The 26,420-nt window shown below is 64.3% G+C and overlaps 2 protein-coding genes across 5 annotated transcripts in view; one reads left to right on the top strand and one right to left on the bottom strand.

Moving 5' to 3' along the window:
• Positions 1-6,451, top strand: part of PACSIN1 (protein kinase C and casein kinase substrate in neurons 1) — a 56,268-nt gene extending 49,817 nt beyond the window's left edge. For all 3 annotated transcript variants that reach the window (XM_017345050.3, XM_017345051.3, XM_008262796.4), the window contains exons 3-10: positions 240-396; positions 1,300-1,535; positions 1,936-2,091; positions 2,185-2,360; positions 2,644-2,764; positions 2,868-2,995; positions 3,403-3,590; positions 4,030-6,451. In XM_017345050.3, coding sequence (XP_017200539.1) covers positions 240-396; positions 1,300-1,535; positions 1,936-2,091; positions 2,185-2,360; positions 2,644-2,764; positions 2,868-2,995; positions 3,403-3,590; positions 4,030-4,139 — 1,272 coding nt within the window. In that variant the 3' untranslated portion in view covers positions 4,140-6,451. The remainder of the gene's footprint in view (positions 1-239; positions 397-1,299; positions 1,536-1,935; positions 2,092-2,184; positions 2,361-2,643; positions 2,765-2,867; positions 2,996-3,402; positions 3,591-4,029) is intronic.
• A 2,112-nt stretch (positions 6,452-8,563) lies between these two features.
• On the bottom strand, positions 8,564-25,613 carry SPDEF (SAM pointed domain containing ETS transcription factor). Of its 2 annotated transcripts, none has more exons than XM_051854809.2 (6): positions 25,242-25,613; positions 15,333-15,791; positions 13,308-13,505; positions 11,180-11,227; positions 10,935-11,081; positions 8,564-9,155 (listed from the first exon to the last, which is right to left on the bottom strand). In XM_051854809.2, the coding sequence occupies exons 2-6, from the start codon at positions 15,760-15,762 to the stop codon at positions 8,977-8,979; spliced, it is 1,002 nt and encodes a 333-aa protein (XP_051710769.1). In that variant the 5' UTR covers positions 15,763-15,791; positions 25,242-25,613; the 3' UTR covers positions 8,564-8,976. The 2 variants fall into 2 exon arrangements, with proteins under 2 accessions (XP_051710769.1, XP_069930272.1); XM_070074171.1 differs by lacking the exon at positions 25,242-25,613 and adding an exon at positions 18,899-18,913.
• Positions 25,614-26,420: the final 807 nt, after the last annotated feature.

The raw sequence follows: 26,420 nt of genomic DNA, 5'->3' as shown, positions 1-26,420 counted from the left end.
TGTAGCAGCGGAGGAATTGTGTTTCAAGTGGGATGCGGGTGCGTGGAGGTGGTGAGGTCTAAAGCGCGCGGGTGCCCGGGGCCTCCCCCAGTTAAAGGGCCCCGGGGCCCCCTTGCGTGGTGCGCGGGAGGCGGCCGGCCGTGGCGGCGCCCCCTGCAGGACGCGGCGGCCAGGGCGGCCGGGCCGCGCCGCGCCGGGTCGGGGAGGCAGCGAGAGTGACGCCGGTGCTCGGCCGCCAGGTGGGGAACTACAAGCGGACGGTGAAGCGCATCGACGACGGCCACCGCCTGTGCAACGACCTGATGAGCTGCGTGCAGGAGCGCGCCAAGATCGAGAAGGCCTACGCGCAGCAGCTCACCGACTGGGCCAAGCGCTGGCGCCAGCTCCTGGAGAAAGGTGCCCCCCCCCGCACCTCACCCCTGCCCACCCACCATCCCCGTGCACCCCCACGCATCTCTGCTTCCAACAACCTGAGGTTGCATTAAAAGAACAAAAGGCCAAAGAAAGACCCCTTTTTTATTTAGAAATAATTTTTAAATGCCGAGAAAAGCTGCAAGGGCTGCACAGACACCCCCACCCCGCGACCCTCACCCATTCCCATTTATTTCTCCACTGTCTGGCCACTGACAGGCACTGTATTTTTCTGAGCCATTTGAAAGTTGGAGCCACCAACCCCTCCTTCACCCCTAAATTCTTGTGTCCCTTAAGAACAGGGGTTGGTGTAACCATGGGTCAGCTATCCAATCCAGAGTGTCTAGCAGGGCCCTTGCGCAGTTTTACGATGGCAGTGGTTTGTGCCAGCCCAGCACCCACTCCGGAATCGCACACGAATGGCTGGCAGGTCTCTACATCCAGAACCGCCGACTAGACGCCAAACCCCACGAGGGCAGGGGCTGGGCCCGTGTTGCCTCACACAGTGCCTGGCATGGAGCTGGCCCCCTGCACCTGTCCCCAGCAGGTTCTTGGGTTGTACGTTCAGCCAGCATTCCCGGGAGCTCCTGCTGTGGGCCTGGAGCTGTGCTGGGTTTGTGAAGGCTCAGGGGGTCCATCCAGGCCACCCAGCCGACGCGGGAGGCAAGGACTAGGCACAGAGGGAGGCGTGTGCGGGCAGAGCACTCCGAGCAGGCTCCCTGCAGATGGTAGGGTCCTGGGGCCCTAGAGGATGGACAGAAACACAGGGATTGCAGGGGAGGGCACCTGTGCTGCCATGGGAAGGAAGGGGCACGCGTCTGAGGAGCAGGCAGGAGGGCGCCCCTGGGACGGGGCATAGAGGGCCCTGACCCGCGGCCGCTTGCTCAGGCCCACAGTACGGCAGCCTGGAGCGGGCCTGGGGTGCCATGATGACCGAGGCAGACAAGGTGAGTGAGCTGCACCAGGAGGTGAAGAACAGCCTGCTGAACGAGGACCTGGAGAAGGTCAAGAACTGGCAGAAGGACGCCTACCACAAGCAGATCATGGGTGGCTTCAAGGAGACCAAGGAGGCCGAGGACGGCTTCCGCAAGGCCCAGAAACCCTGGGCCAAGAAGATGAAGGAGGTGCGATGGGCGCTGGTGGCGGAGGCGGAAGGGGCGGTCTGAACCGAGGGGGCTGCTCCCAGGGAGGGGTCTATGGGTGGGGTGGGCGGTCCACCGCCCTCTGCTGGGAAAAAAGACCCACAGCTGGGCAGACAGTGCCCAGTGAAAGGTAAAGAGCCATGGGCCAAGGGCACACTAGGGGGCACAGCAGAGGGCTGACCCTGCACCACCTTCAGGAGGGTCTCCCACGCTGGGAGCGCGCCAGGGCTGGGGGCCCTGCGCCCACATCCCTGCAGCCAGGGCCGGCCTCCTCTGTCTCAGGGCTCCTGGGGAGCCGGCAGGCAGGAGCAGTCGATGGGCGACCATGTTTGTTCCTGCTCCCAAACGGGCCCCTGCCCGCCCTGTCCCCCTCTCGCCACAGCTGGAGGCAGCCAAGAAGGCCTACCATTTGGCCTGCAAGGAGGAGAAGCTGGCCATGACGCGCGAGATGAACAGTAAGACGGAGCAGTCGGTGACCCCGGAGCAGCAGAAGAAGCTGCAGGACAAAGTGGACAAGTGCAAGCAGGATGTGCAGAAGGTGCCGGCCGGGCTGCGGGTGGTGGGCGCAGGGGGTGGGGGCTAGGGGCTGCAAGCCTGGCCAGGTCTCATCTCCCGCCCCCGGTGCCCGCAGACACAGGAGAAGTACGAGAAGGTGCTGGAAGACGTGGGCAAGACCACACCCCAGTACATGGAAGGCATGGAGCAGGTGTTTGAACAGTGCCAGCAGTTTGAGGAAAAGCGGCTGGTCTTCCTCAAGGAGGTGCTGTTGGACATCAAACGCCACCTTAACCTGGCCGAGAGCAGCAGGTACCCAGGCGTGGGGGCACGGCACAGCCGGCAGGCGGTGGGAAGGGAAGGGCGGGGCTCCAAGGGCAGGGGCTGCCTGGGTGTGAGGTGGTGTGTACTGGAGACTCCAGAAACAAGTGCTTGGTGGCTGGTGGGTGTGTGGCCAAGGTGGGCATGGAGAAGGGAGCCCACTGGCCGTGCCTGGAGCTGCTTCCTAGCTGGCGGACGTGCCCGGCACCCTGGTCCCCTGAACGAGCTCGGGGCCCTCGCCACGGTGACCCCGTGTCTCCCCTGTGCACAACAGCTACATCCAGGTTTACCGGGAGCTGGAGCAGGCCATCCGGGGGGCCGACGCCCAGGAAGACCTCCGATGGTTCCGCAGCACCAGCGGCCCCGGCATGCCCATGAACTGGCCCCAGTTTGAGGTGTGGATGTGTGGGCAGGGGACGGGGGAGCCTGGAAAGGCTGCCAGGGGCCTCAGGGGACCTAGGACCCCCCCAGCCTGACTGCCCCCCTGGCCCCCACCAGGAGTGGAACCCAGACCTCCCCCACACCACCACCAAGAAGGAGAAACAGCCCAAGAAGGCAGAGGGGGCAGCGCTGAGCAACGCCGCTGGGGCAGTGGAGTCCACATCCCAGGCCGGGGACCGCGGCAGGTGAGCTTCCCGGGGGGCCACAGGGGCCCACACCCTGGGGCAGCGGAGTTTACCCTTAGGAGGCGAGGCGTGGCCTAGAACGGGGCAGCCACTTGTCCTCAGAAAGATGGCAGCAGCTCTGCCTTCTGGGGCACGTGCTGCGTGCAGGGCTGTGCTCAGAGACAACCCCAGAGAGGTTAAGTGACTCACCCGAGGTCCCACAGCGAGTCAGCCGAGCTCTGGGCAGCGAGGACGCCCAGGTCTGCCGCCAGGGCCCTGGCTCTTAGCCGTCGGGCGATAAGCGAGCCGTGACAGCCCAGCGGGGGCTCCACCTCCGGGGCCAGAGCTCTGGTTAGGAGGAGGGGCAGCCCTAGGGCAGGGACCGTGCCGCCGGGGCCTTCTCACTGGATCCTCGCTGTGCGCCTCAGCGTAAGCAGCTACGACAGAGGTCAGCCCTACGCCACTGAGTGGTCGGACGACGAGAGCGGGAACCCCTTCGGGGGCAGTGAGGCCAACGGCGGCGCCAACCCCTTCGAGGACGACGCCAAGGGCGTGCGCGTGCGGGCGCTCTACGACTACGACGGCCAGGAGCAGGACGAGCTCAGCTTCAAGGCCGGTAGGGGAGCGGGGCGGGGCCCAGGGGAGGCCTGGGCTCCGATTGGCTGTACGGCGGAGCGGGGCGGGCCTAAGGGCGGGGCCCAGGTGCTAGGGGCGGAGTCGGAACCTGAGACTAGGGTGGGGCGGAGGAAACGAAGGAGCAGGGCTGGGGCCAATGAGGTGAAATGGAGGCGGGGCTTGGGCCTCGAGGGCGGGGCCTAGACCCAGGTTAGGGGAAGGCCCAGGTAGCTCAGGGCGTCTGAGCAAGGGGTGGGGGCATGTATGTTGGGTGGCACTGGGGAGGTTAGTCCCCAGGGGAAGGGCCCATGGCCAGAGTCTCAGAGTAGGAACGTTGGGGCAGGAACGGGGAGGGAGCACCGCAGGGCCCCCTAGCGGTGCGGGCGCTGGGGCAGCGGCAGCCCCCTCTGAGCCCCGCCGGTGTCTCCGTTCGTTTGCAGGAGACGAGCTCACCAAGCTGGGAGAGGAGGATGAGCAGGGCTGGTGCCGCGGGCGGCTGGACAGCGGGCAGCTGGGCCTCTATCCCGCCAACTATGTGGAGGCCATCTAGCTGCTCCCCGCCCTCCACATGCCCCTCACCCCTCCCTTTCCTCCCTCGGCTCCTTCCCCTCGCCATAGAGTTCCAGACATATTTTCCAATCAAGCTTTTATTTTTTTAAAAGTCAAAACAGAACAAAACAAAAAATACAAAGAGACAGAGCATTTGCAGGGCCACCCGGAGGCCAGGGTGTTGGGGCTTGGGAGCAAGCCCCATGGTGGGTGAGGGCCTTGGGACTTAGCCCGTCAGAGCCCACCAAAGAGTCTCCTGAGGCCTGAGGGCGTCTTCTGGACCCTTCTACCCTGCCTCACTCCCCGCCCTGCCCCGCCCCAGGCTGCCAGCACCTGCCCCGATCTCCGGGTCTGGTTTCCTGACCTCTTCTCCCTCCCCCTCCCCAGCCCCCCAGACTCCTAGAAGGGAGGCCTCCCAATCTTCAGTCTTCCGCTCTGTCCCGGGGAGTGGCCTTCTCCCAAGTCCCATGCTTGGGGGCCCAGGGAGCTGGAGGAGGAAGGGTCACCCTGCTCCCCCAACCCTGGAGGGTTCCAGGAGGCTGAGCTGGTGAGTGGAGGGTGGGGGGGGCACCCAACTACAGGCCCGGCCTGCGGACTGTGGGGGTCTTCCTTCCCCGCAGTCAGCTCTTGCAGCGGCTCTCCCTTGGGGGGCTCCCTCATAACTTGCAGAGACCCCACCCCTCTCATAAGTCCTCTGGCACGGGGTGGGGGCCCCAAAACCCAGGGCAAAGCCAGCAACAGTAGCAGCCTCTCCCATTTCCTGGGGATGAGGGCATCTTGCCCACTCACCCACCTTCCCTCCAGCCCATCTGAAACCGTAGATTCACTAGGCTCAGTGTCAAGCCTCCATGAGACCAAGCCTGGGGCCTACCTACAAGGCTCCAGGCCTAACCATTCCCCCCTTCCCTGCCCTGGCCTGCCTGGGGAGCACTGGGGGGCCCATGGCAGCCTCCAGCTGGGACCACCAGGGGAGAGCCTGCAGTTGAGCTTGGCAGGCAGGCGGAGCCCAGCCCCCGGAAGTAGGACACTCACCGTAGCTTTCTCCCTAGTCCCCCTGCCCCCAGGACAACACCACCCACCCACCCACCAGTGGCCGCTCCAGCTCTGGATCCAAGCCTGGGTCACAGTTAAAGGCAGTGGTGCAGGAGAGCTGGGTGCCGGCCTCTCCCATTCGAGGGAACGGGGTTTGGGAAGCAGGCCAGGACTGGACGAGACCCCGAGGTGGGTGCTGGCTCAGAGCAACCTCCAGGGTGGGGACCCGAGATGTCCTGCTGCCACCTGGTGTGACCTGCTCTTGGCTGGCACCGCTTGTAGGCACCTGGCCTGCACCTGCGGCCTTCCTCCCAGGGCCTCCAGGCCAAGAGTGTGCCTCTCTAGCTGGTCACTCCACGGTCCTCTTTGCTGCCTGCTGCTTCTCCCAACAGCCGCTGTGAGGAGGCGGCAGACTCCAGCCTCAAGGCTCCAACTTCCACATGGGCACAGAGACAGACTCTGGCAAGGGCCCGAGCTGGGGCCGGCAAACCGCCCCTCCCCCACCACGTGCTGCCCTCTCCCCCTTGTCACTGTCTCTCCCCTGGGCCTCTGCTGCAGCCTGAGGCATGTCCTGGGCCCTTCAGAGCCTGAGGCAAGATTTCTGAAGCTTGCAGCCCCCCTAAATCCAAAGCAAACATTCCCCAGTTTCTCCCCCACCCCAGGCAGGAGCTGGAGCTAGGTCGGGGCTTCTGCGCCTCACCCTGGAAAGACGGGCAGCTGGTGCATCTGCCCCATGGGGCCTGGGCTCCCAGCAGCTCCTCGGCCCCTGAGGACAGGCTGTGGCCTGGCTGGACTCAGACCCGTCCCCTTCGGCCCCAGCTGCCCACTGCAGGGCAAGGACTCGAAACCCTAACGAGCACCCGCCTCCTCGGTCCCCAGGCTTCTCAGGACCCTGGCACGGGAGGGGCTCCGTCGGAAGTCCCCCTGAGTTCCGGGGACCCAGCCCTGTCAGTGCTGGTGTCAGGGCGCTCTGCCCGCGGCCTCCTCCTGTAGCTCTCGCCCGCACCCTCGATGCTGCGTGGGCCCGCCCTGGCCGGGCTCGGCGAGTCGCGTGTTTCGTCCCCAGTTAACCACCTCCGTGCGGCCCGGTGCCCGCCGCCCGTTGTCTGCTGCCCTAGGCTTCCTGATTCCATTAGTCCGACACTTGTGAAACTCCGAGAAGTGCTGTGGTCTCAGCGATGCACCTGTTTTGTACGATTGTGTAATTTAAGGTATATAAATACAGATCTATATCTATAAGTTGTGACTGTATGACTGTGGATAAAATCCAGACCTGTTCAACCTGGCTGGCCTCGTCGTCTTGAGTCCTGCGCGTCTTCCGTCCTGGGGGTTGGGGTGTCTGCTGGGGACTGAGGGGAGGGCCCGGGCAGGATACCCTGCAGGCTCCTGGGGCCCCAGCCTTCTCGGCTTCTGCGTGTGGGTGACAAGCACCAACCAGCAGAGCTGGGCCACTCAGGTCCCAAACTCATGGGTCAAGGGTGAATTTGACCTCCAAGCAGCTTTGGAGTTTTACAACAGAATTCTAAAAGCCGCTGCCGGGGCCCGTGGTCCCTGGCTCCCTGTGTGTGACACCGGGCAGCTCCGTGCTTTCCTGGGTCCTGCCTGAGTCTGAGGGCATTCCCAGGGGAGTTTCTCAGGCAGATGGGCAGGACCAGAGCTGCCCCAGCTCCTCAACCCCCAGCTGTACCCCACACCCACCTAGGTCTCCTCGGGGGCATGGCAGGAGTCCCAGGTCTGTCCACTTCACTGTTCCCACCCCAGTCCCGGCCTTAGTTCCCTGGGGCCAGCGCCATGTCCCTGTGCAGCCTCTCTGACCCTGGGAACCCTCTCACACTCACCGCAGACGCGTACCCCGCCGCCATGCACCTGCCACTTTCCCCAGCCTCGGGGTGTGCAGGGCAGCAGATCTGCTGGCTCACCCAGCTCCGCTCCTGCCCCAAACCTGCCTGCATTTGAAGCCTGGGTTTTAGCCAGACACAAGACTCCCCTGGTAAAGACAGAACGTTTTCTGGGCCATGCATGGAGGCTGTTGCACTGGGCTATGGGAACCCCAGAGGCGTGGTCTGTGGACAGGGGTCAAGGGCACCTTGCTGCCAGCTCCTAGGTGTCACTGGCAGGTCAGAGTTTGCCTTCAGGGAGCTGTCCCACGGGGCCCCCAGCTCCTCAGTCCCAGCCTCTAACCCGCCCCCCTCCCATGCCACCTCCCCAGCCTGAGCTGTGAGGCTGAAGCCCAGCTGGGGACGTACAAGCAGGTGGCACCAGGGACTCAGCTGGGGACAGGGAGGGCTGGCTGGAGACAAAACCAGTTCAGCAAAGCTGCACCTGGTTCTGGCCAGGGTCCCAGCCTGCCCCCTCCCTGGGGGGCGGGAGGCAGCGGAGACCCAGCAAGGCACAGGCCTGGGGCAGGGCCCCCTCCTCCCAGTCCGGTCCCAGCCACAGATGCCAAGGTGCTGTTTGCTCACTGCCAGGAGAACACTTTCTTCTGAAGACAATAAAATTGCTGGGGGTAGAAGGCGGCAGTACAGGGTGGCACTTAACCCTCGGCGGCCTGGGTGGCGGCGGCTGAGGGTGGTGGCCAGTCACACAGCAGGAGTGGATGGAGGGTGAGAGAGCCCTGGCCTTGGGAGAAACTGGTGTGGGTCAGTTCCTGGTTCTGCTGTGAATCCTCTGTGTGGGCAAGTCACCTAACCACTCTGCCTCAGTTTCATCATCTGCAGAATGGGGGGGGGGGTAACCCCTACCTCCTGATTAGGTCAACAATAAAAAAAAAAAAAGGCAGGGGGAGCTGTTGGCACATAGCAGGTGCCCAGGAGGAAGTGTCGAGAAGCAGGAGAGAGCCGAGCGGCTTTGCCCAGGAGGTGGCGGTCGGCCTGGGGCTCCTCAGCCTCGTGTGCACAAACACAAGTCCACCCCCTCTCCCCAGCAGGCACCTGGGGCTCTCACACCTGCGGTTGTCAGGCCCACCCACCAGGACCCCAGCAGGGGACTGCAGTGCCCCCTTCTCCTTAGCTGGCCAAGCAGGGCCAGGGCAGGAGGCCCAGGGCGCCCCCGCCCCAACACACACACACACACACACACACACACACAGAACCCTGTGGAGGACGCCTGCTCGCTCTGCTCCTCCCCGCAGTTCCCCTTCGGCCCCAGCCCGCCTCCCTTGCAGCCCACACAGATTCGGGGAGCGAGGGGCCCCTTCCTGCCTCTCCTGGGCCTTGAGGACCCGAGCCACTGCTTCTCTCCACAGCTGCTGCCAATGATCCCTTTCCTTTTAGGTTCCACACAGTGCCTCCTCCCCTAGGAAGCCTTCCCTGACTGCTCCGGGCCCCTATGAGCTCTTTTGACCCCTGGAGGCCTCAGGGCTGTGCCGTTCACTGCACAGACACTAGACAGGTATCAGTTCTCTAGCATCTTTATTATCCATCCCCAGGGACACTCCTGGCTCCCCAACTTGGGGTGCAGCCAGAATGGGTGGCAGGGAATGTGGGGACAGAGGAGTGTAGTGGCCTTGGCCAAGTCACTGCCTGCTGTAGGCTCCACTCTGGGAATCTTGGGGTCAGGGCCAGTGGAGGATGGTCCCCCTGGGGGGGCAGGGGACACCGAGGCCAGCCCTGGCACCCTGTGTGCTCCAGATCTGAGGAGGAAGCCCCCGCCCCGGGGATGCCTCGGCTGCTGAGAGCTCGCCGATATCCTGGGAGCAGCAGGCCGCCCCCCAGCCCCCCGACCTTGGACTTCAGAGCGGCCTGCGCCTTCCACTCCAGCTCAGGGGCAGGCAGGCGGGAGGCTGGGTGAGGCCTGGCCTGCAGCCCTCAGACTGGGTGCACAAACTGGTAGACGAGGCGCTGGGAGATGTCCGGCTTTCGGATGATGCCCTTCTTGTAATACTGGCGGATGGAGCGGCTCAGCTTGTCGTAGTTCATGGCCGGCCGGTTCTTGCGGACGCCCCACAGTCGGGCCACCTGGGCAGAGTCCTCGATTTTGAAGATTCCTGGGGAGCAGGAGGGTCCAGACAGCCGGGCGGTGCAGGCGGGGAGTGGCAGAAGGAGGGAGACGGAGACCGGCAGCTCAGTCCCTGCAGGACGGAGGGGACCAGCGCCCGCCTCCCTCTGCTCTGGGCGGTGGCCCAGCTGGCTGCAGGGACACCTGCCGTCCTGGCCGTGCTGAGGGCTACAACACACTCAGCGGTGAAGGCTCTGCAGCCGCCAGGCCCATGGTGTGGGGCGAGCTCATACGCTCCTTAGTGGGGATCTGGAGATCGGGCGGGCCTGGCCCTTGCCAGCCTCTAAACTCTCCAAGGACAGCCTGTATGGCTTATGGCGGTGCCCACGGCCTGTTTGGCAAAATCGCCCCCGGCCCCTGTTGCTGGTGACCTTGTAGTTGCCAAGCCTGATCTAGCCTCGTTGCCATTCTCAGCCATCTCAGCCTTCTCTGGCAGCACGTGATGGTGGGAGGGCTGGGCCGGGGCCTCCGGGACTTGAGTCCTGGCCCTGCCTTTTTGCTGCCTCTGCAGCCCACCCCGACTCCCTTCTGCCTGCAAGGGAGGGGTGGTGGCAGCCTGTGTGGCTGGCTGCTGCAGAGCGTGCAACTTGCAACTTGGGACCTCCTGCCGAGGCCTGGGCCAGCACACCCCCTCCAGGGCGCCTGCCCGGATGAACCAGCCCTTCCTGGCTCGTGGGACTGGCCTTGAAGACAGGTTCACTCAGTTCACCACGTCTTGCACAAGCATGTCTCCTCTACCCCCTCCATCTTAGTCCTCATCTTCCCCCTCCAGGAAGTCCTCCTGGACTCAAACACAGCTGATTCCCTCTCTCTTGCCCCCACAGCCCCACCACAGCGCTAAAGCAGTCCACACACGGGCTCATCTCACCGCCACTTTTCCTACAAGGCGCCAGGTTCCTCAAGCACAGGGTGGGCGGAGCCCTCCCCTCCCCCAGAACAGCGCGATTCTCCGCAAATGTCAGCTGAGAGAGTGTGGCGCCAGGGCACATGCTCAGTGAAGGCTTCCTGGGAGCCGGAGTCCCGTCCATTTCACAGATGAAAACACTGAGGTCCAGGCACCCACAGCTACTATGGCAGGGTGGGGCCTGGAATCCAGGTTTCCTGTCTCTGAGCCACTTCCAAAACACACACACACACACACACACGTACACATGTGCATGCACACACAGAGACACAAATACAGAGATGTGCACATGTGCACATATAGACATACACACGTGCACACACATGTATGCATACACACATGCACGCACACAAATACATATTTACACACATACACACGTGCACAGGCATACACGGAGATGTACACATGTGTGCACAGATGTACACATGTGTGCAGAGCCGTTCACACACATGTACGCATGCACACATATAGACATGCACATGTGCACACACAGAGTAGTACACATACATCACACACACACACACACCACGGAGCCCCGCTGCCTAACACAGCAGCCCAGCCACGTGCGGCGGGCGCCACTGTGAAATACACACAGGCTTTCTAGGGCTTAGTAAAGCACCGTCACAGTTTTTACACTGATCGCGCGTTGGAGCTGCCATCATTTGTAATACTGGATTTTCACCCAAAGTGCTGGGGACCAGAAGTGTGTAGCCTCACGGGGAAATCGCAAACCCAAAAGCTGACCCTTCCTGCGCCTCGCCATCCCCCGCTGCCCGCTCCGCGCACACAGCCCAGGGGCCCTCCCAGCAGGACGCCCCAGCCTCGGGGCTCAGGTCCCCGCCCCCCGCCCCGGGCGCCGCTCACCCTTCTCCTTGTTGAGCCACCGGATGCAGCGGCCGTAGCTGTGCGGCTTGAGCAGCAGCTCCCTGAGGAACTGCCACAGGTGGATGGGCTGCCCGGAGCAGGACGAGTCCACCTCGCCGTCAGTCCAGCTCTCCTCGGGGGTGGAGGCTGCGTGGCCAGGGAGGCAGCGGTGAGTGGGGCGCCGAGTGGGGCGCTGCGGGCCTCCCGGCTCCCGACCCCCAAGCCCCCGGCCCCTCCCGGCTCACCGCAGTAGTGCATCGGCCCGGTGGAGGTCCTCTCTTGCATCCAGGCCGCTGTGGGGCAAGGAGAGGTGGTTGGGGACCCGGGAGAGCCCCGAGGGTGGAGGAGGGAGGGCTTTGGGTGGGACTGTGGGGCCACGGAAGCCCCTGGGGCTGGCGGGGGTGGCCCCCACGGCCTCCCGCCAATGAGGGAGGGCAGGTCGTTTACCAGGAACTGCTTCCTGGAAGCAAATACAGGGTTTCAGGGCTGGGGGTCTCAGAGACCCTGCACACAGCTCCTCTGCTTCAGACGGGCCGCGGCCCTGGGGCTCGCCGTGCCCTCCTCACCCGGCCTGGCCGGCAGGCCTCTCACTCAGCGCTGGCATCACAAGCCCCACCTCCTGTTCTCCAGCTGCCACTTCCTACAGCCCCCCCCCCATCTCTCCCACTCCCACTCCTGCACTGGCACTGACTACCTACTAGCAAGGGCCTGCACAGGGGCAGGACACTGGTCCCTGATGGGGCCATACGAGTAGCTCCTGTCTCCTGGTTCAGGGGCCTTGACTCAACGAGCAAAGTGCCAGACACTCAGTGGGCGCCCCAGAGATCCAGGCAGCTTAAACATCCGGGCGCAGCCATTAGAAGCAACGGGGTAGAGGCCGCCAGACTGACAGGGAACCAGGTCTGAGGTGCACGGGGTGGAGGGCTAGGTGAGAGTCTGGGGCTGCTTATGTTGAGAGAAGAGTTCAAACTGCATGCGAGGGGCCAGCGCTGAGGCATAGCTGGTAAGGCCTGCAATGCCGGCATCCCATGTGGGCGCCAGTTCGAGTCCCGGCTGCTCCACTTCTGATCCAGCTCTCTGCTGTGGCCTGGGAAAGCAGTAGAAGATGGCCCAAGTCCTTGGGCTCCTGTACCCGTGTGGGAGACCCAGAAGAAGCTCCTGGCTCCTGGCTTTGGATCAGCACAGCTCTGGCCATTGCGGCCATCTGGGGAGTGAACCAGCAGATGGAAGACCTCTCTCTCTCTTTGCTTCTCCTCTCTCTCTCTGTGTAACTCTGACTTTCAAATAAATAAACCTTTAAAAGAAAGATGGAAATAGTTCTTAAAAAAACAAACTGCAGTGCCAGAATCCCATGGCAGAGTGGTGGTTTGAGGCTGCTCTGCTCCCATTCATCTGCCTGCTTATACAAGCTCTCTCTCCCTCTCTGTCACTCTGCCTTTCAAATAAATTGATCAATAAATGGATCTTTAAAAAAAAGTTCCTGGCCAGTGCCGCGGCTCACTAGGCTAATCCTCCGCCTGCAGTGCTGGCACCCTGGGTTCTAGTCCCGGCGCCGGCACCCCGGGTTCTAGTCCCGGTCGGGCACCGGATTCTGTCCCGGTTGCCCCTCTTCCAGGCCAGCTCTCTGCTGTGGCCTGGGAGGGCAGTGGAGGATGGCCCAAGTGCTTGGGCCCTGCACCCCATGGGAGACCAGGAGAAGCACCTGGCTCCTGCCATCGGATCAGCGCAGAGCACCGGCCGCAGCGGCCACTGGGGGGTGAACCAACGGCAAAGGAAGACCTTTCTCTCTGTCTCTCTCTCTCTCTCTCTCTCACTGTCCACTCTGCCTGTCAAAAAAAAAAAAAAAAAAGTTCCTGACTCCCACTTCTCTCCAGCTGTTTCGGACATCTGGGGAGTCGGTGAATGGGAGAATTCCGTCTCACAAACAAGCTAATTTTGGTGGGGGAAAAATACAGTAGCTGCCTGGGGCAGGAGCAGGAGTGGGAGGGCAAGTCTCTGTTCATAATAATAATTTTTCCCTGGGACCTTTAAAAAAAGCCATGCAGCTTTGATCCTTCAATGCTTCTTTAATGAAAAGCAAAGCAAGACAAACATATGTTAAAAAGGAACACAGGGACTGCATAGCCCCAGAGGCCCAGCTCCGACAAGGCCGGCCTCCTGGCCACACATCCCACGGGCTCTGCCCCAGGCTTCTGGGGACAGGGCTGGGCTGGCAGTGGGTCGAGCTCCCTGCGGTCACTCAGGACCCAGGGAGGCAGCTGCTGTTGGATCTGAGACCCAGAACGGAGTGAGGGTGAGGGCCCAGGGCTGCTTCCCCACTGGGTCCTGGCCAGGAGCGCAGGAGGGACAGCCCCCACCCAGGCCACAACTCACCTGATTTCCAGATGTCCAGGTGGGCGTGCAGCACGTCCCCACCCAGGGGCGAGCGCTGGCGGAACTGCTCCTCCGACATGGCGCACAGCTCCTTGCCGCCCAGCTCCTGGAAGGCCTTGCCCACGGGGGGCAGCCGGTACTGGTGCTCGGTCCACAGGAGCCACTTCTGCACGTTGCCAGGGCTCCAGTCCACCGGGTCTGGACAAGAGACAGACCCTCAGCCCCGGGGCTCAGGGTGGCCCCTCCTGCGACGGGCACCCGGGAACAGGGCATAGTTCAGGACTGGGCTCCCGTGCGGAGGGGACAGGGCCCTTGTGGTGGCAGGTACCCAGGAAATGGGGGCGAGGGAGGAGCCAGGGCCCTGGGGCAAGGCCACCAGGTGCTTTGCACCCCCCTCATTCAGGCCTCCTCCTTCCCGGCCCCTGGAGCCTCCTCCTGGCCACCAGGGGGCCTTTGCGGGGAGCCCCTGCCCCGGAAGGAGAAAGCACAGCCAGGAGTGAGAACAGCGCCCCCACCCGCTGTGACACATGAACTGCACCCTCTCGCCTGGCCCCAGCGCGGGGTAGGGGGCGGCACAGGGGCTGTTCCGGGCAGGCAGGGCTCAGGTGGGGCTGGGGCGGGAGCAGGACTCTGCCAGGTCGTGTGTGTGTGTGTGTGTGTGTGTGTGTCCCGCTGGGAGGGCGCTGCTGTGGCCGAGCTTGGCTGGGCGCGCAGGTGGAGGCGGGGCTGCTGGGTTGCGGTGGGCCTCCGCCCCCAGGTGAGCCACGCAGTCCCCGCCAGCGCCCCAGCGGGTGACCTGCCGGCTGCCTGCCTCCTCAATGCACCCATTTCCCTCCTAGAAGTCAAAGCAATTTGTCTCTGTCCCCATTGTCCCAAAAGCAGGCTTTTGCCAAGCCGGGGGTGGGGGTGGGGGGAGGTGCGGTGGGGAAGCTCCTGGGGTGGGGCTGGCATGAGCATTGGGAAACAGGAGGCCTGGCGCCCGGCGGTGGGGACGCCAGCAGGACCGCTGCGGGCAGGGCTGGGCCTGAGGGTCGCCGGACCATGCCTGTGACCCACGTGAGAGCTGTGCAGAGGGGCGTGCTCCAGCACCCAGAGACCCAGGGAGACACGATGGGGGCCCCAGCCCCATGCCCACGCCTGCCGGCTGACGGACACACGGTATCCCCCCCTCACCGGGGCCTCCCACAGACACGCTGCTCTATTCATTAAGCATTGGCCCCCCGCCCCCTGTCAGGTCCTCCCAGGGAACAGGGGGGCTTTTGTGTCGTGTTCACCGCTCGGTTCCACGGGTCCAGGACGGAGCCTGACACATTTAGGGGTTCTCGTGGTGGAGTTCGCCCAACAGCTGCTATGGAACGCTCAGTAAGTTCAAGGTGGCAGCCGAGGACTGGGAAGCTAGTGACGAGCCAGATGAACAAAAACCGGTATCGTGGGGTTCCCTTCCCAGTGGGGGGACACGGACGGCAAACAGGGCTTCAAGAATCCGCAGCATCTCGGAAAGAAAGGCGGGAGGAGTGGCAGACAGGGGTGTGGCAGTGATTTCAGTGGAGGGGTTGGGGAGGCCTCAAGGAGAGGCCGCCATCGAGGCCAGGGCCCCTGGAGGAGGTGGGGGGGAGTCAAGAGCTCAGGGACACGCGTGTTCCTTTTTTATGATGTTTTCTTCGTGTCATGTCAGACTGAGGGGACAGCAGGTGCAAAGGTCCTGAGGTGAGTGTGGTGAGGACGGCAAGGAGGGTGGTGTGCCTGCAGCCGGGTGCACGAGGAGGGAGCAGGACTGAGTCCCGGAGGAAGTGACGGGCCAGGCAGAGCAGAGCTTGGATTCGCTTCAGCTCCTGTGAGGTGGGGGCTCTGGGCCGGTGTGGTCAGAGCCCAGAGACCCTCCCCAGCCATGGTGTGTTAGGAGCTCACTGTCTGTGTACAAGGGCCAGCACCCCTGGGGGCCACTGCAGATGGGGACAGAGGTGGCCAGAGCCCACCGCACCGCGTCCCCAGCCCTGCCGCGCAGCTGGGGTGGGAGGGGCTCACCCGCCGTGATGTTGAGCAGCTTGCAGGCCGTCTCGATGTCCTTGAGCACCTCCCCCACCACCATGGACTGCACCTGCTCCAGCGAGTGCTCCTCCAGGCTCAGCCCGCCGGGCACCAAGTCCAGGCCGCCCCCCGGGGCTTGACTGTCGATGACCGGGCACTGCTCAGGCTCCTCGGGCGGCTCTTCCCGGGAGCCGGCCCCAGGGCCCTTGGCTGCCCAGCCGCTGTCGTCGGGGCACAGCATGTCGAAGTAGGAGAGGTAGAAGGCAGACAGGCCCTGCTCGGGCGTGGCAGGTGGACTGGGGCTCCAGTCCCGGCCCCCGGCCGCCCCCGCTGCCCCTTTCTCGAGGCCCGTCCGCAGCGCAGCGTCGGGGGGCAGCAGGGGACGGCCGGGGGGCAGGTTGCTCAGGCCCGGGCTGGCGCTGCCCATGCCGCTGCTGCTGGTGCCGGCAGCTGCGTCTGTAGGAATGACAGAGCAAGGAGAGTCAGGTCTGAGTGCTAACCCGACCCCATGGGGCTGCTAAGCTGGTTACGGGGATGAGGGGCCCGATGGGCAGTGCGCTGGGCTGGGAGGGGGCTGGCGGCTTCTGGGTCATTGGGCAGCGAGGACAGGGCAAGCCTGGAGACGGGCCACTCCCCCAGGGAGCCGGGCTGGCTGGGGCAGCGAGTCCTCACCATGCAGTGTGCCTGCAGCAGCCTTCCGAGGGCTGGCCCTCACTCTGCGCCCGCGGCAGAAGGCAGGCTTAGCCCCAGTTGGCAGGTGAGCAAATTGAGGCCTGGGCCAGGACCCTGATGTCCAGATCTTTCCACTAACCTAAGCAAGTTTTTCTTTCAGTCTGCAGAGGTAGGGGAGGAGGCGAAAGAGGAGCCCTGCCCACCCCCCAATCCCGGCCAGGGAAGGGAGAGGGGGACGCAGGCCAGGGCCTGCCTGGGAAGCTGGGCGGGGACGGCCCCTTCCTCCCGCACAGGGCCATCTGGGGGACGCGACTGACTGAAGCCACAGGGGTAACACTCCTGCGGTGACCACTGAGGGCTGGGTTCCCGGGACCCTGGAGGAAGGAGCAGCCGTGTGGGGGTGGTGCCCACGTGCGGAGCGCTCCTGGGGCCAGCAGGGGCGGTGGGAAGCCGCTGGCTCCAGACCCAGCCATGAAACTCACTGCTGTCTCAAGGCTCTGCCCACCCAGGCCCCTGTCTCCGAACCCTGCCCCCCCCACCGTGGGCAGTCGGGTGACAGGGGCGGTGGGGGCTGGGTGAGCACCAAAGCACAGGGGTTTCAGGGCCAGGCCGAGATCTGGGGGCCGGAGAGAGGACAAATCCAGGCTGTGGTGGAGGAGGAGAGCGGCAGCAGGGAAGGCGGGCAAGGAGCAGGGGGACGTGCTGCGTGCACGCCCATCTGTGTCCTCCCGCGGGATGGGGCTGGGGGGCTGTGTGTGTGTGTGTGTTTAAGATTTATTTATTTGAAAGGCAGAGTTACAGAGAGGCAGAGGCAGAGAGAGAGGTCTTCCATCTGCTGGTTCACTCCCCAGGTGGCCGCAACAGCCAGAGCTGCGCCAATCCAAAGCCAGGAGCCAGGAGCTTCTTCCAGGTCTCCCATGAGGCTGCAGGGGCCCAAGAACCTGGGCCATCTTCCACTGCTTTCCCAGGCCACAGCAGAGAGCTGGATCGGAAGTGGAGCAGCTGGGACTCAAACCGGCACTGCAGGCAGTGGCTTTACCAGCTGCACCACAGCGCTGACCCCAGGGACTGTGTTTTAAAGCTGTCCTCTCAGGGAGGAGCACCCAGGCCAGCACCCCTTGGGGGCTGGCCGGAAGCTCGTGTCCACGGGCCCCCATCAGAGCTGTGGAAATGGAAGCCTGGGCACGCCCGCAGCGCCTTGTCTCGGGACTCGGGAATACAGTTTGGGAATCGCAGGCGTCCCTCGGGAGCACGGGGAGGCTCCTGTCAAAGCTCTGCCGGCGGAAGCTCCGGGGCTCACGGTGCAGCCGAGGCAGGGAGGGGCTCTGCCTCAGCCGAGGGGCTGCAAGGCCAGAACCCAGGGTGGAAGACACCTGCGGCGTCTCTAAGGCCACAGCTCACACGCCCGACACCTCTGTGCAGCTCAGCAAATGGTGTGCCTTCCTGCCCGGCAGCACGGCTGGAGAGGGGAGCCCAAGCCGGATGCAAGCTCCCTTGCCCAGCGGCCTTGGGCAGTGCCCACCCTTCCCACCTCTCTCGGCAGCCCCGAAGCTGTCTGGAGCGGGGAGAATGCCAGCGAGGGGAAGGGTGTTCCCTCTGGCTTCAACTCTCTCCTTCAAGAGCCCCTTTAAGGGTCTGGCGCTATCGTGTAGCAGGTGGGGTCGCCGCCTGCAGTGCCAGCATTCTATATGGGCACCAGTTCAAGTCCAGCTCTCTGCTGTGGCCTGGAAAAGCAGTAGAAGATGGCCCAAGTGCTTAGGCCCCTGCACCCCCGTGGGAGACCCGGAAAAAGCTCCTGTCTTCTGGCTTCAGATCAGCTCAGCTCCGGCCACTGCCATTTGGGGAGTGAACCATCGGATGAAAGACATCTCTCTCCCTGCCTAGGCCTCTGCCTCTGCCTCTAACTCTGCCTTTCAAATAAATAAATCTTTAAAAAAAAAAAAAAAGATCCCCTTTATCCCCTTTAAGTGACATGGAAAGAAAGGTCAGGGTGGGGTGGGGTGCCCTGGGCCTAACAGGGGCCAGAGCTGGGAGGACAGAGGGCAGGCCTGGCACCCGCTCAGGTCCTTCTGTGCAAACAGCTGTGTGTGCTGTGGGCCCCTGGTATTTACCCAGCCCGCTCTGCCCCGGGGCCCCACCCTGGCCTGCACCCACGCCCTACTCCCTTAGGCAGCTCCACCCCTAGGGAGCCCCTTCTGCCCCCCACCCCTCTCATCGCACCCCATTCACGTCCCCAGGCCCCCCACCCCCCGCCGCTGCCACGCTAGGACAGAGCCTGCCAATACCCTGGGCCTCCGGCCAAGGAGATGGAAGCCTTTCCAAGAAGAACAGGCTTCCCTCGTGGCGCTCCTGTTTGCTTGGCCTAGGCCACAGATGGGATGGGAGGCAGCCATGGTGCTTGAGGGCCTGCGCGGGCAGAGGGGCAGGGCAGGTGGCCGCGTTGGCTGGGCCGGGCTATAAGGAGGACACATCCTTGACACCGTGCTGAGTGAGCCGCACGGCCCCTGCGTCCCTCCCTTCCGGGCCGAGAGGCAGTCAGGCCTCATTCTCATAGCCCGGCCTCGTTCTCGTCCTGAGCTTGCCCAGGGGGAACTCCAGGGCAGACACAAGGGACCTGAAGCCAGCTCCCGGGATGCCTGGCACTGGGCGTCTTCACCTGCAGCGAGCGCTGCCTCCCCACCACACCGCGCAGCCCGGCCCCTCTCACCCTGCTCCCAAACGCCAGGGAGCCTGCGCCCCACCAAGCCCGGTCCCAGCCCCAACCCCTCCCGAGTGAAAGCTCGGGACTGATTAGCCGTGGGCCGTGGGGAGAAAGGTCCCACTGTCTGCTGGGTGGGGGTGGCGAACGCTCTGCCCCCAGGCAGCCCGGGTATGGGGGCGCCGTGCCTTACTGGTCAGGGAGTCGGGGCAGGTGTGCACAGCCTGCGACTCTGCATCTCCTCGGGCTCCAGGCTGGACTGGGAGGGAACAGGGAACTGCACAGCGGCCCCTCCCACATCCGCGCCCAGGGCGTGCACCCACCTTATGCCTTTACTACCCACAGCTGGGTGACGTGGACTCACGCGTCCTGTTTTATAGATGTGACAGTGGGGCTCAGGGACGCTACCTACACAGCCTGCTCTCACCTGGCTGTGCCTGGATTCTGCTCTCGGGACTATATTCCCCCAGGCTCCTGCTGTGGCAGGCCCATCTTCCTAGCCCGGCTCCTTGGCCGATCATGCCCCACCCCTGGGTGCCTGCTACACCCCACTGCCAAACTCCGTGACCATTCATCTGACACAGTTGTGTGCAAGAGCATCCTATGGGGGCTGCCGCGGTGGCCTAGCGGGTTAAGCTGCTACCTGCAATGCCCGGCACCCTGAATCAGAGCACCGGTTCGAGCCCCAACTGCTCTGTTTCCAATCCAGCTCCCTGCCAATGTGCCTGGGAAGGCAGTGGAAGATGGCCCGAGTGCTTGGGCCCCTGCACACGTAGGAGACTCAGTTGGAATTGTTGCCTCCTGGCTTCAGCCTGGCCCGGACCTGACTGTTGCAGCCATCTGGGGAGTGAATCAAGAGGAAGAATCTCCTTGGCTCCCTGTTAGGTGCTGATGGCCACCCCGAGGCAAAGCCTGCCCAGCCCAGACAATGAGAGTGTGGAGAGGCCTCACGCCCACTGCACGGCTGACTACAGGTGCAGACAGTGAGTGAGGCCCAGAGCAAGCAGGGGATTCTCGGGCTGGACGGGGCGGAGTCAGGGCTGGACACGGTGACCGCACATCCAGGCTCTACTGAGGCTGCCGTCTCCCGCCTGGCCCTTTTGCAGTGAGCACAACATGGCTGCCCTCTCTCGGGCTGTCCCTTTGCCACAGACATCCCTTCCTGGTCACCGCAGACAGTCCAGGGCCCTCCTCCCCAGGGCGGCCTCCTAGCAGCTCCCTCCTCTGTGCTTGCGTGACTGCACCCTGGTGAGGCCCGCCCTTGGGGCCCACGGGCGCAGACAGGGGACAAGCCAGTCTCTGCCGAGGCTGGTCCCTGGTGCTGCAGACCCAGCCCTCCCACAGCCTCGCTGGCAGGACCCCAGGGGCTGCCGTCTCCCGAGCAATGCCTCCGGCTTCCCAACCTCGAGATGATCCCTTCTAGATTAAGCCACATATCTGGATTAAGGCTCGGCGTGTCCCGGCTCCCTCCTGCCACTGCACACAAAGAAAGTGTGGTAACAGCTGGTGGAGAACAGGGCGGCTGGGCGGGGTGGCGGCCAGGGGGATGCACCACCTTGGCCCTGCTCTCAGCACTGCCCACTCCCCCAGGAAGGCCGAGTGAGGAGAGAGGGAGGGGGACCCAAAGCCAGGGATTCGGCACAGCTGTTCCCTGTCTCACCTCTGGGGCCTCGGTGGGCTCAAGTCCCACCCTAGCGCTGGGCGCCTCAGCTGCAGGGATCAGCCAGCTTGGGGGTCTCCACTAAGGTGCCCACCGTCATGGTGGGGGGAGTCCTTGTGAGTCTCAATGAACCCAGGCCCCAACTCCGGGGGGTTCTGGGTGGAGTGACTGGGCCTCAGCTCCCCGCTCGAGCCTGGGCCCCAGCCCTAGTCCTCCCAGAGCCTGAGCCCCCAGCTTCAGGTCCCCAAGAGAAAGGACAGAGCTGAGGTGGGCAGGGCTTGCGGAGCCACCCCTCACGCGGCTCTCAGCTCCCCGCGAGCCTGCCTCCATGGGGGCCCTGGCTTCCTCCAGTACCTACCACCCTGGCTGTCCCTCTGCCCATCCAAATCCCTGGCCCTAGGCCCTGGGCCAGGAGCCATGCAAAGTGGGCAGGGGCCACGTGGGCCAGCCAGGCAGCTGGTCAGCACCTTGGAGAGAGGAGCACCCGGGGAGATGCGGGGGAGCCCCAGGCCACTGCCCATGGCCTGGCCCCCAGAGTCTGACTTCTCTGAATCACAACCCCCCCAGCCTTCTCCTCCCCCTTGCCCTGCCCCTCCCACTCTTCCTCTGCTGCCCTGACACTCCCCCCTCCCAGCCACTCGCCCCCAAAACAGACCCTTAGACTGGTGGGCTCAGAAGTGCCAGGCTCCCTCCTGACCGCCCACTCTTGCCTGGAGTGTTGGTCTTGCCTTGTTGGACACCTCCAGTAGGCAACTCCAGCCTTCTCAGGGTCTCCAAGGGCAGAGAGAGGGGAGATGGGTCCCTAGGGGTGGCTGAGAGAGGCCTTGCCTGACCTGTAACCCCCTTTCTTTCCAGTATCATTCCCACCCAACAGACCTGGGTGCTGTGACCCGCCACGGGGCACCTGTGCGTGTGTGGCTGAGCAGGGACTTGAACTCAAGACTTGGCTCCACCTTCCTCTCTGATGGTGCAGGTGAACCCCTGGGGTCGTCTCTGATGCCCACTCCCTTTTGCCTGTGCTCACTGACCCCAGCCCCACAGTGCTGGCGTCAATGGGGTCCGGGTGGCAGCCTCGAGGCACAGGTGCAGCCTGAGCCTAGAGAGGGCTCCAAGTGGGGCTGCAGCTTGGAAAGGGCGCGAGGCGTCATGTCTCTAGCTGTGAGCTCCGTTCCTGCCCTCTGCCCACTGGACTCGTGTGCGAGGTGCCGGGCCGTCCCTGGCCCCTCGGGGCCTCAGTCTCCTCCTCCATCCCCCAGGTGGCTGGCTCATCTCCCAGGACCTTGGAGCCTGAGCCCTGTCTGGGTTCTGGGACCCAGAACCCTCCTGCTGCCCCCCAGCCTGGCTCTGGGGCCTCGGGAGGAGAAGGGCAGAGAAACAGGTGGCGTCCAGGGGCTCCCCCGCGAGAAGGGGTGTACGTCAGGGCTGCCAGCACCCCCAGGATTGGAGCCCGGAGGCTCTGGAAGACTTGGCTCAGTCCTGTGACCGGAAGGGCCACCCGCTTGGCCTGTTTGGGCCTGGCTGCTGGTGGCTCGCACCTCCTCCCTGGCCCCTCCTGTCAGCCGGGGAACACCAGCCCAGCCCCCGCTCAGAGTGAGCACTGCTCACAGCGCAAGGGCGGGGCACAGTTTCCCTCTCAGCGCCTGTCAGCACACTTCACTTCTCAGCCTCCATGCGCCCCCAGCACCTGCACCTTGGCCTCCACCTTGCCTGCACCGCGGGCCCCCCTCTCTCTGGTACAGCCTGCTCGCCCTTCCCCGGGAGCCCACGAACCCTCGCCAGACCCTCCTCAGGCAGGGGCTGTGAGGGTCAGGGCTGTCGCACCCTAACCCTAACCCTAACCCTAACCCTAACCCTAACCCTAACCCTAACCCCACGCTCTGCCCCACCCCGGCAGTGGGTCCCCAAGGGCGAGAGAACTCCTGGCTTTCACCGGCTCCTGTGGTTCCTGCCTGGAGCACCCCGGCCGACCCTTGGGGCCTCAATCTTGGCCTCAGTGAAATAGGGAATGGGTGAAGCCCTCAGGTAGGACAGCTACCCTGGGGGGAGCTGCCCGGGCCCCTGCAGGAGAGCCCTGCCTTGAGCCCAGCCCTGGGGCCCCGGAGCACAGCACCGGGCTGCTGCACACCCCGCAGCCTGATGGGTGATAGAGGTCCAGAGAGGACCCGAGGGGCTGAGAATGGAGCCCTCCACAAAGGCTGAGCCAGGCAGGGTGGGCTCTCAGCAGGGCCCTGAAGCGTCAGCAGAGGCACGTCCAGCCCGCTTCGTCCCAGTGCCCTGGGGAGGGTTGGGGCCGGCTGGGCGGCATGGGAGGAGCTGGATGCCTGCAGCCCTTGGGCCTCATGAGCTGAGGGCAGCGAGACCTGGGCCCCACCCTGTCACCGTCGGGGGCTGGAACCCCAGCGTGGGCAGCTGCCCGGGACCCTTTCCTCGGGCCCAGAGCTGGAGGAGGAGCTGAGCTGCTCCGATTCTGCTGGTGCCCACGAGGAAGGAGAGGCTCACCCCCGCCCAGTCTGGACCCCGCACCCCCAGCTCCCGAGGGGCGGGAGAGGGGAGCCTGGCGGGGCGCCTCCCAGGCTGGGACGTGTGAAGGAGCCCGAATTAAATGTCAGGAAGAGCCCAGGGCGACCTGGCTTGTGCAAAGTTTGCTTTGGGAAGAGTTGTTCCACCTGACAGGCCGCTCACTTGGCTGGGGGCACAGGCTGGGCACGGAAGAGGTAGGGTGGAGACAAGGGGAGAGTCCAGACCGGGTTTGAGCCCAGACTCCCTGATCTCTACTGACTTGGCCTCCCTTGAGTCTCAGTTGTCCTGTCTGTGAAATGGGCGGTTCTGAGCATGTCGGAAAGGTGAAGGGGGAAGGAGGGGCGGGTGCCTGGAAGCCCCACTGGGGCTGAGCACCTGGGCACAGGTGATGGGGCGGGGGAGGGAGAAGGAGTGGGTGAGCCAAGAGGAGAACAAAGGAAGACGCAGGTGGTGATGGTGGCCAGCGGGGCTAGGAGGAAGGGCAGTGAGGAGAGGCAAGGGTGGTGGTGAGGGAGGCCGGGGCCTCCTGTTCTGGGGTCATCCTGACCTCCGCCCCATTCAGACCAGCGCTGGCCTCACCCACCCCTCCCTGCCCTCTAGGAGGAGCCAGAACCAGGAGCTCCCCCCCCCACCTTCCCCACCTCATCCTTGGGGACAGGCTGGCAAGTCCACCGGCCAGCCCACTCCTAACCAACTCCTACCTAGCCTTCAAAGCCCCAGATGGTCTCCTCCATGGAGCTTCCTTGAAAAGAGGAGACTGTACTTGGCAGACAAGGAGCTGCCAGTGCGTTGAGGACAGCGGCTTGCCCAGGGTGGCACGCCTGGGCCCCTCCCCCAGAGGGTCTCACTGCCCCAGTTACGGTCCGGCTGCACCACGCCACGCAAAACCGAACTGTGCTACTGGCAATGACCTCTAAGGCCCACAGCGTGTCCTCCTGCCGGCACCACCCTCGCTGGGTATCAGGTGAGCACCTGCTGGGTGCAGCCCGGCTTGGTTGGCAGAGCGGCCCCGTGTAATTCCGAGGGCCCTCGTGACAATCAAAGGGTTCCCTGATCAATAGTGTGCAAGAAACAAGTTGGGCGGTGACGGGGTTTTCAACACCTGTAGTGCTCGTCCACCTGCTGCCGTGCCCCCACCACAGCTCCACCTCCCCGGAGCTCTCAGGATGCCCCCCCTACTTGGCTGAGTTCGGGGTGGTGGACTCCAAGTTGGGAGGCCTTGGCGCTGGCCCTCCCAAAGGCAGGCCTGGATGAGCCTGTCTCCTCAGCCCACCGGCCACCCTGGGCCAGGGGCAGTGCGATCACCTGTTTGCTTTGTTACTCAGCTGAGCAGCTGGTGCTGGGGAGACTTGGCTTTACTGGGGGGTGTGGGGGTACTAAGAAGCTGTTTCCTGGGGAGGTGGCAGCAGGAAATGAGGCCAAGTCCCAACCCTGGCCAAGGACGAGGAGAAAGGCCATGACCGTCAGAAAGGAGACAGGCGGCTCCGGGGCTGGGGTCTGGCTACCCGCCTCTGGGGGCCCGGATGGTAGGGTGAGGTGAGAGGTCTAGTGCAAACTCAGTGGGCCTGCCCATGGCCAATATGCACACACACACATGCATGTACGCCCATCCACACACCTGCACCCCTTGGTCAGCCTCAGGGACTCCCCAGCCACCCAGGCCCTGCGGCTTCCCACCTGGTCATCCCTACCACCTGCTGCCCTCTCTCCTCCCAGACGGGACCTGGCAAACCTTATAAGTGAGCACCTCCCATGAGCCCCCAACTGTTGCTTTCCTTGTGTGCCCAGAGGTGGCCCCCTGGCCCTCAGCTTCCCCAGCTGCCCGAGCGCCCCTGGGGGTTACTCCGCGGAGACCTCCCGAGCCCACCCCTGCCCCACCCAGCTCCTGCGTCCTGGGCCTGCCTCTCCTGTTCCAGCTCGGACCCTGGCTCCGAGCCTCCAGGCCCCCGCGAGCCCCTGCCCACTTGTGGTTAGCACCACAAACTCTTCCCTTGGCAGAGCAGCTGGGGCTGGCGGCGGCAGAAAGGCCGCTTGTGTTTTGCTAGCCAAGCAGAACTGGCCGGTCTCAGGGACTGGGGCTGTGCACCTGTGCTGAGACCTGCTCTCAGGCTGGGCAGGCCAGGCTCGATGGGGGAGCCCAAGGGCCCCTCCAGGCAAAGGGAGCTCCCCAGGTTCTGGGCTTGGCTGAGGGAGGCAGACTGGGCACAGCATGTGGAGGGACAGGGGACTCTGGGGTGAAGGGACCCAGATCACCCTGAGCTTGCAAAGCGCACCTCCTAGTCCCGCCCGCAGCCACCCACCTCCCCCAGCCGGCAGGGAGAGCTCCCCCGGGGGAGGCAGCTCCCACCACACTTACCCGTTAGCTGCCTGCTGCCCGCAGAGCCGTCCGCTGCAGTGCCAACAACCCCAGTGGCCAGGAGGACTTGTGGGAGGCTGGGGCCACTGCTGTGTCTCAGCCGGGCATCGGGGGTGGGGGCCGTGGGACCGGGGGCGGGGCTGAGGGCAGAGGCTGCACTTGGGTGGGCCGCAGGGGGCCTGGCCACCCTCAAGGGGTGGCTCTCTGAGGTCTCAGTACTGAGTGCCTACAAGGAGTGCACTGTCCTGGGAAGGCTGAGGGGCTTCCAGGGGGCAGGGGTGGGTGTGGGGGCCGGGGTCTGTGGGGCAGCGTGGCCCTGGCAGAGTACAGGAATGCGCTGGGAGGAAGTCAGGTGGCCACAGGATGAAGAGCTGGCCAGCGCCTGGCTTCCCATTATAAGTAATCCTTCCTTATTTACCTGAACAAACACGCTCCCTGCGTACCTCAAACCACAGGCGGGCTCCTGCTTAACCCTTGCAGGCCTCCCTGTCTGTGCAGCCAGGGGCCTCCCACACTCAGCTCTCCGCAGCCTGAGATGCTGGGATATACGGGGAGGGTCCGGGGCTGGGACAGACAAGCAAGCTGCAATGGAAACCCAGAGTCACTCAAGCGCCTCAGCGGAGGCATTGGTGAGGGAAGTTAGTGAGGGCTTCCTGGAGGAGGTGCTGTCTGGCTCCCCAGGTGGGGATGGAGGGAGCTTTAGAGAATCCTAGAGGGGAAGCTCAGGCTTAGGGGCGCACGGCTGCCCAGTGTGGACTGTGCTCCCTGTGCCCTGTGGCGTACCACAGGCTCCCAGCGTAGGCGCCCAGCGTGGCTTTGCCAGCAGCGCCTGCTCTCCCAGTCCCTGTCTCCTTGAGGCCAGGGAGGGCTCCACACGGGAGCTCTGGGCTTCCTGCTTACCTGTGGGGAGGCTCAGGGTGCACGGGAGGCCGGGGTCTCCCCTCGCATCGGCTCGAGGCACCAGGCACCTGCTCCCACGACGCTGCCTGTTTAGATGATGCGTATTGTCAGGCTCCAGCTCCAAGAGCGCCTGTCTACCTGCCATGGCGTGGGTGTTCTCGGGCCTCGAAGCAGCCCCAGCCCACCCTTCCCCAACTCCTTCTTCTCCCCGGGGAGCCCTGAGCGTAGCTGTGGGGGCCCCAGCCCTGTGGAGGACAAGTTCCCAGAGGCACCCTGAGA

The sequence above is a fragment of the Oryctolagus cuniculus genome, chromosome 5 (assembly GCF_964237555.1).
Source record: "Oryctolagus cuniculus chromosome 5, mOryCun1.1, whole genome shotgun sequence".
In the NCBI taxonomy this organism is placed as follows: Eukaryota; Metazoa; Chordata; class Mammalia; order Lagomorpha; family Leporidae; genus Oryctolagus; species Oryctolagus cuniculus.
The sequence above is the reverse complement of the archived record's forward strand: the minus strand, read 5'-3'. Positions and strand labels throughout refer to the sequence as shown.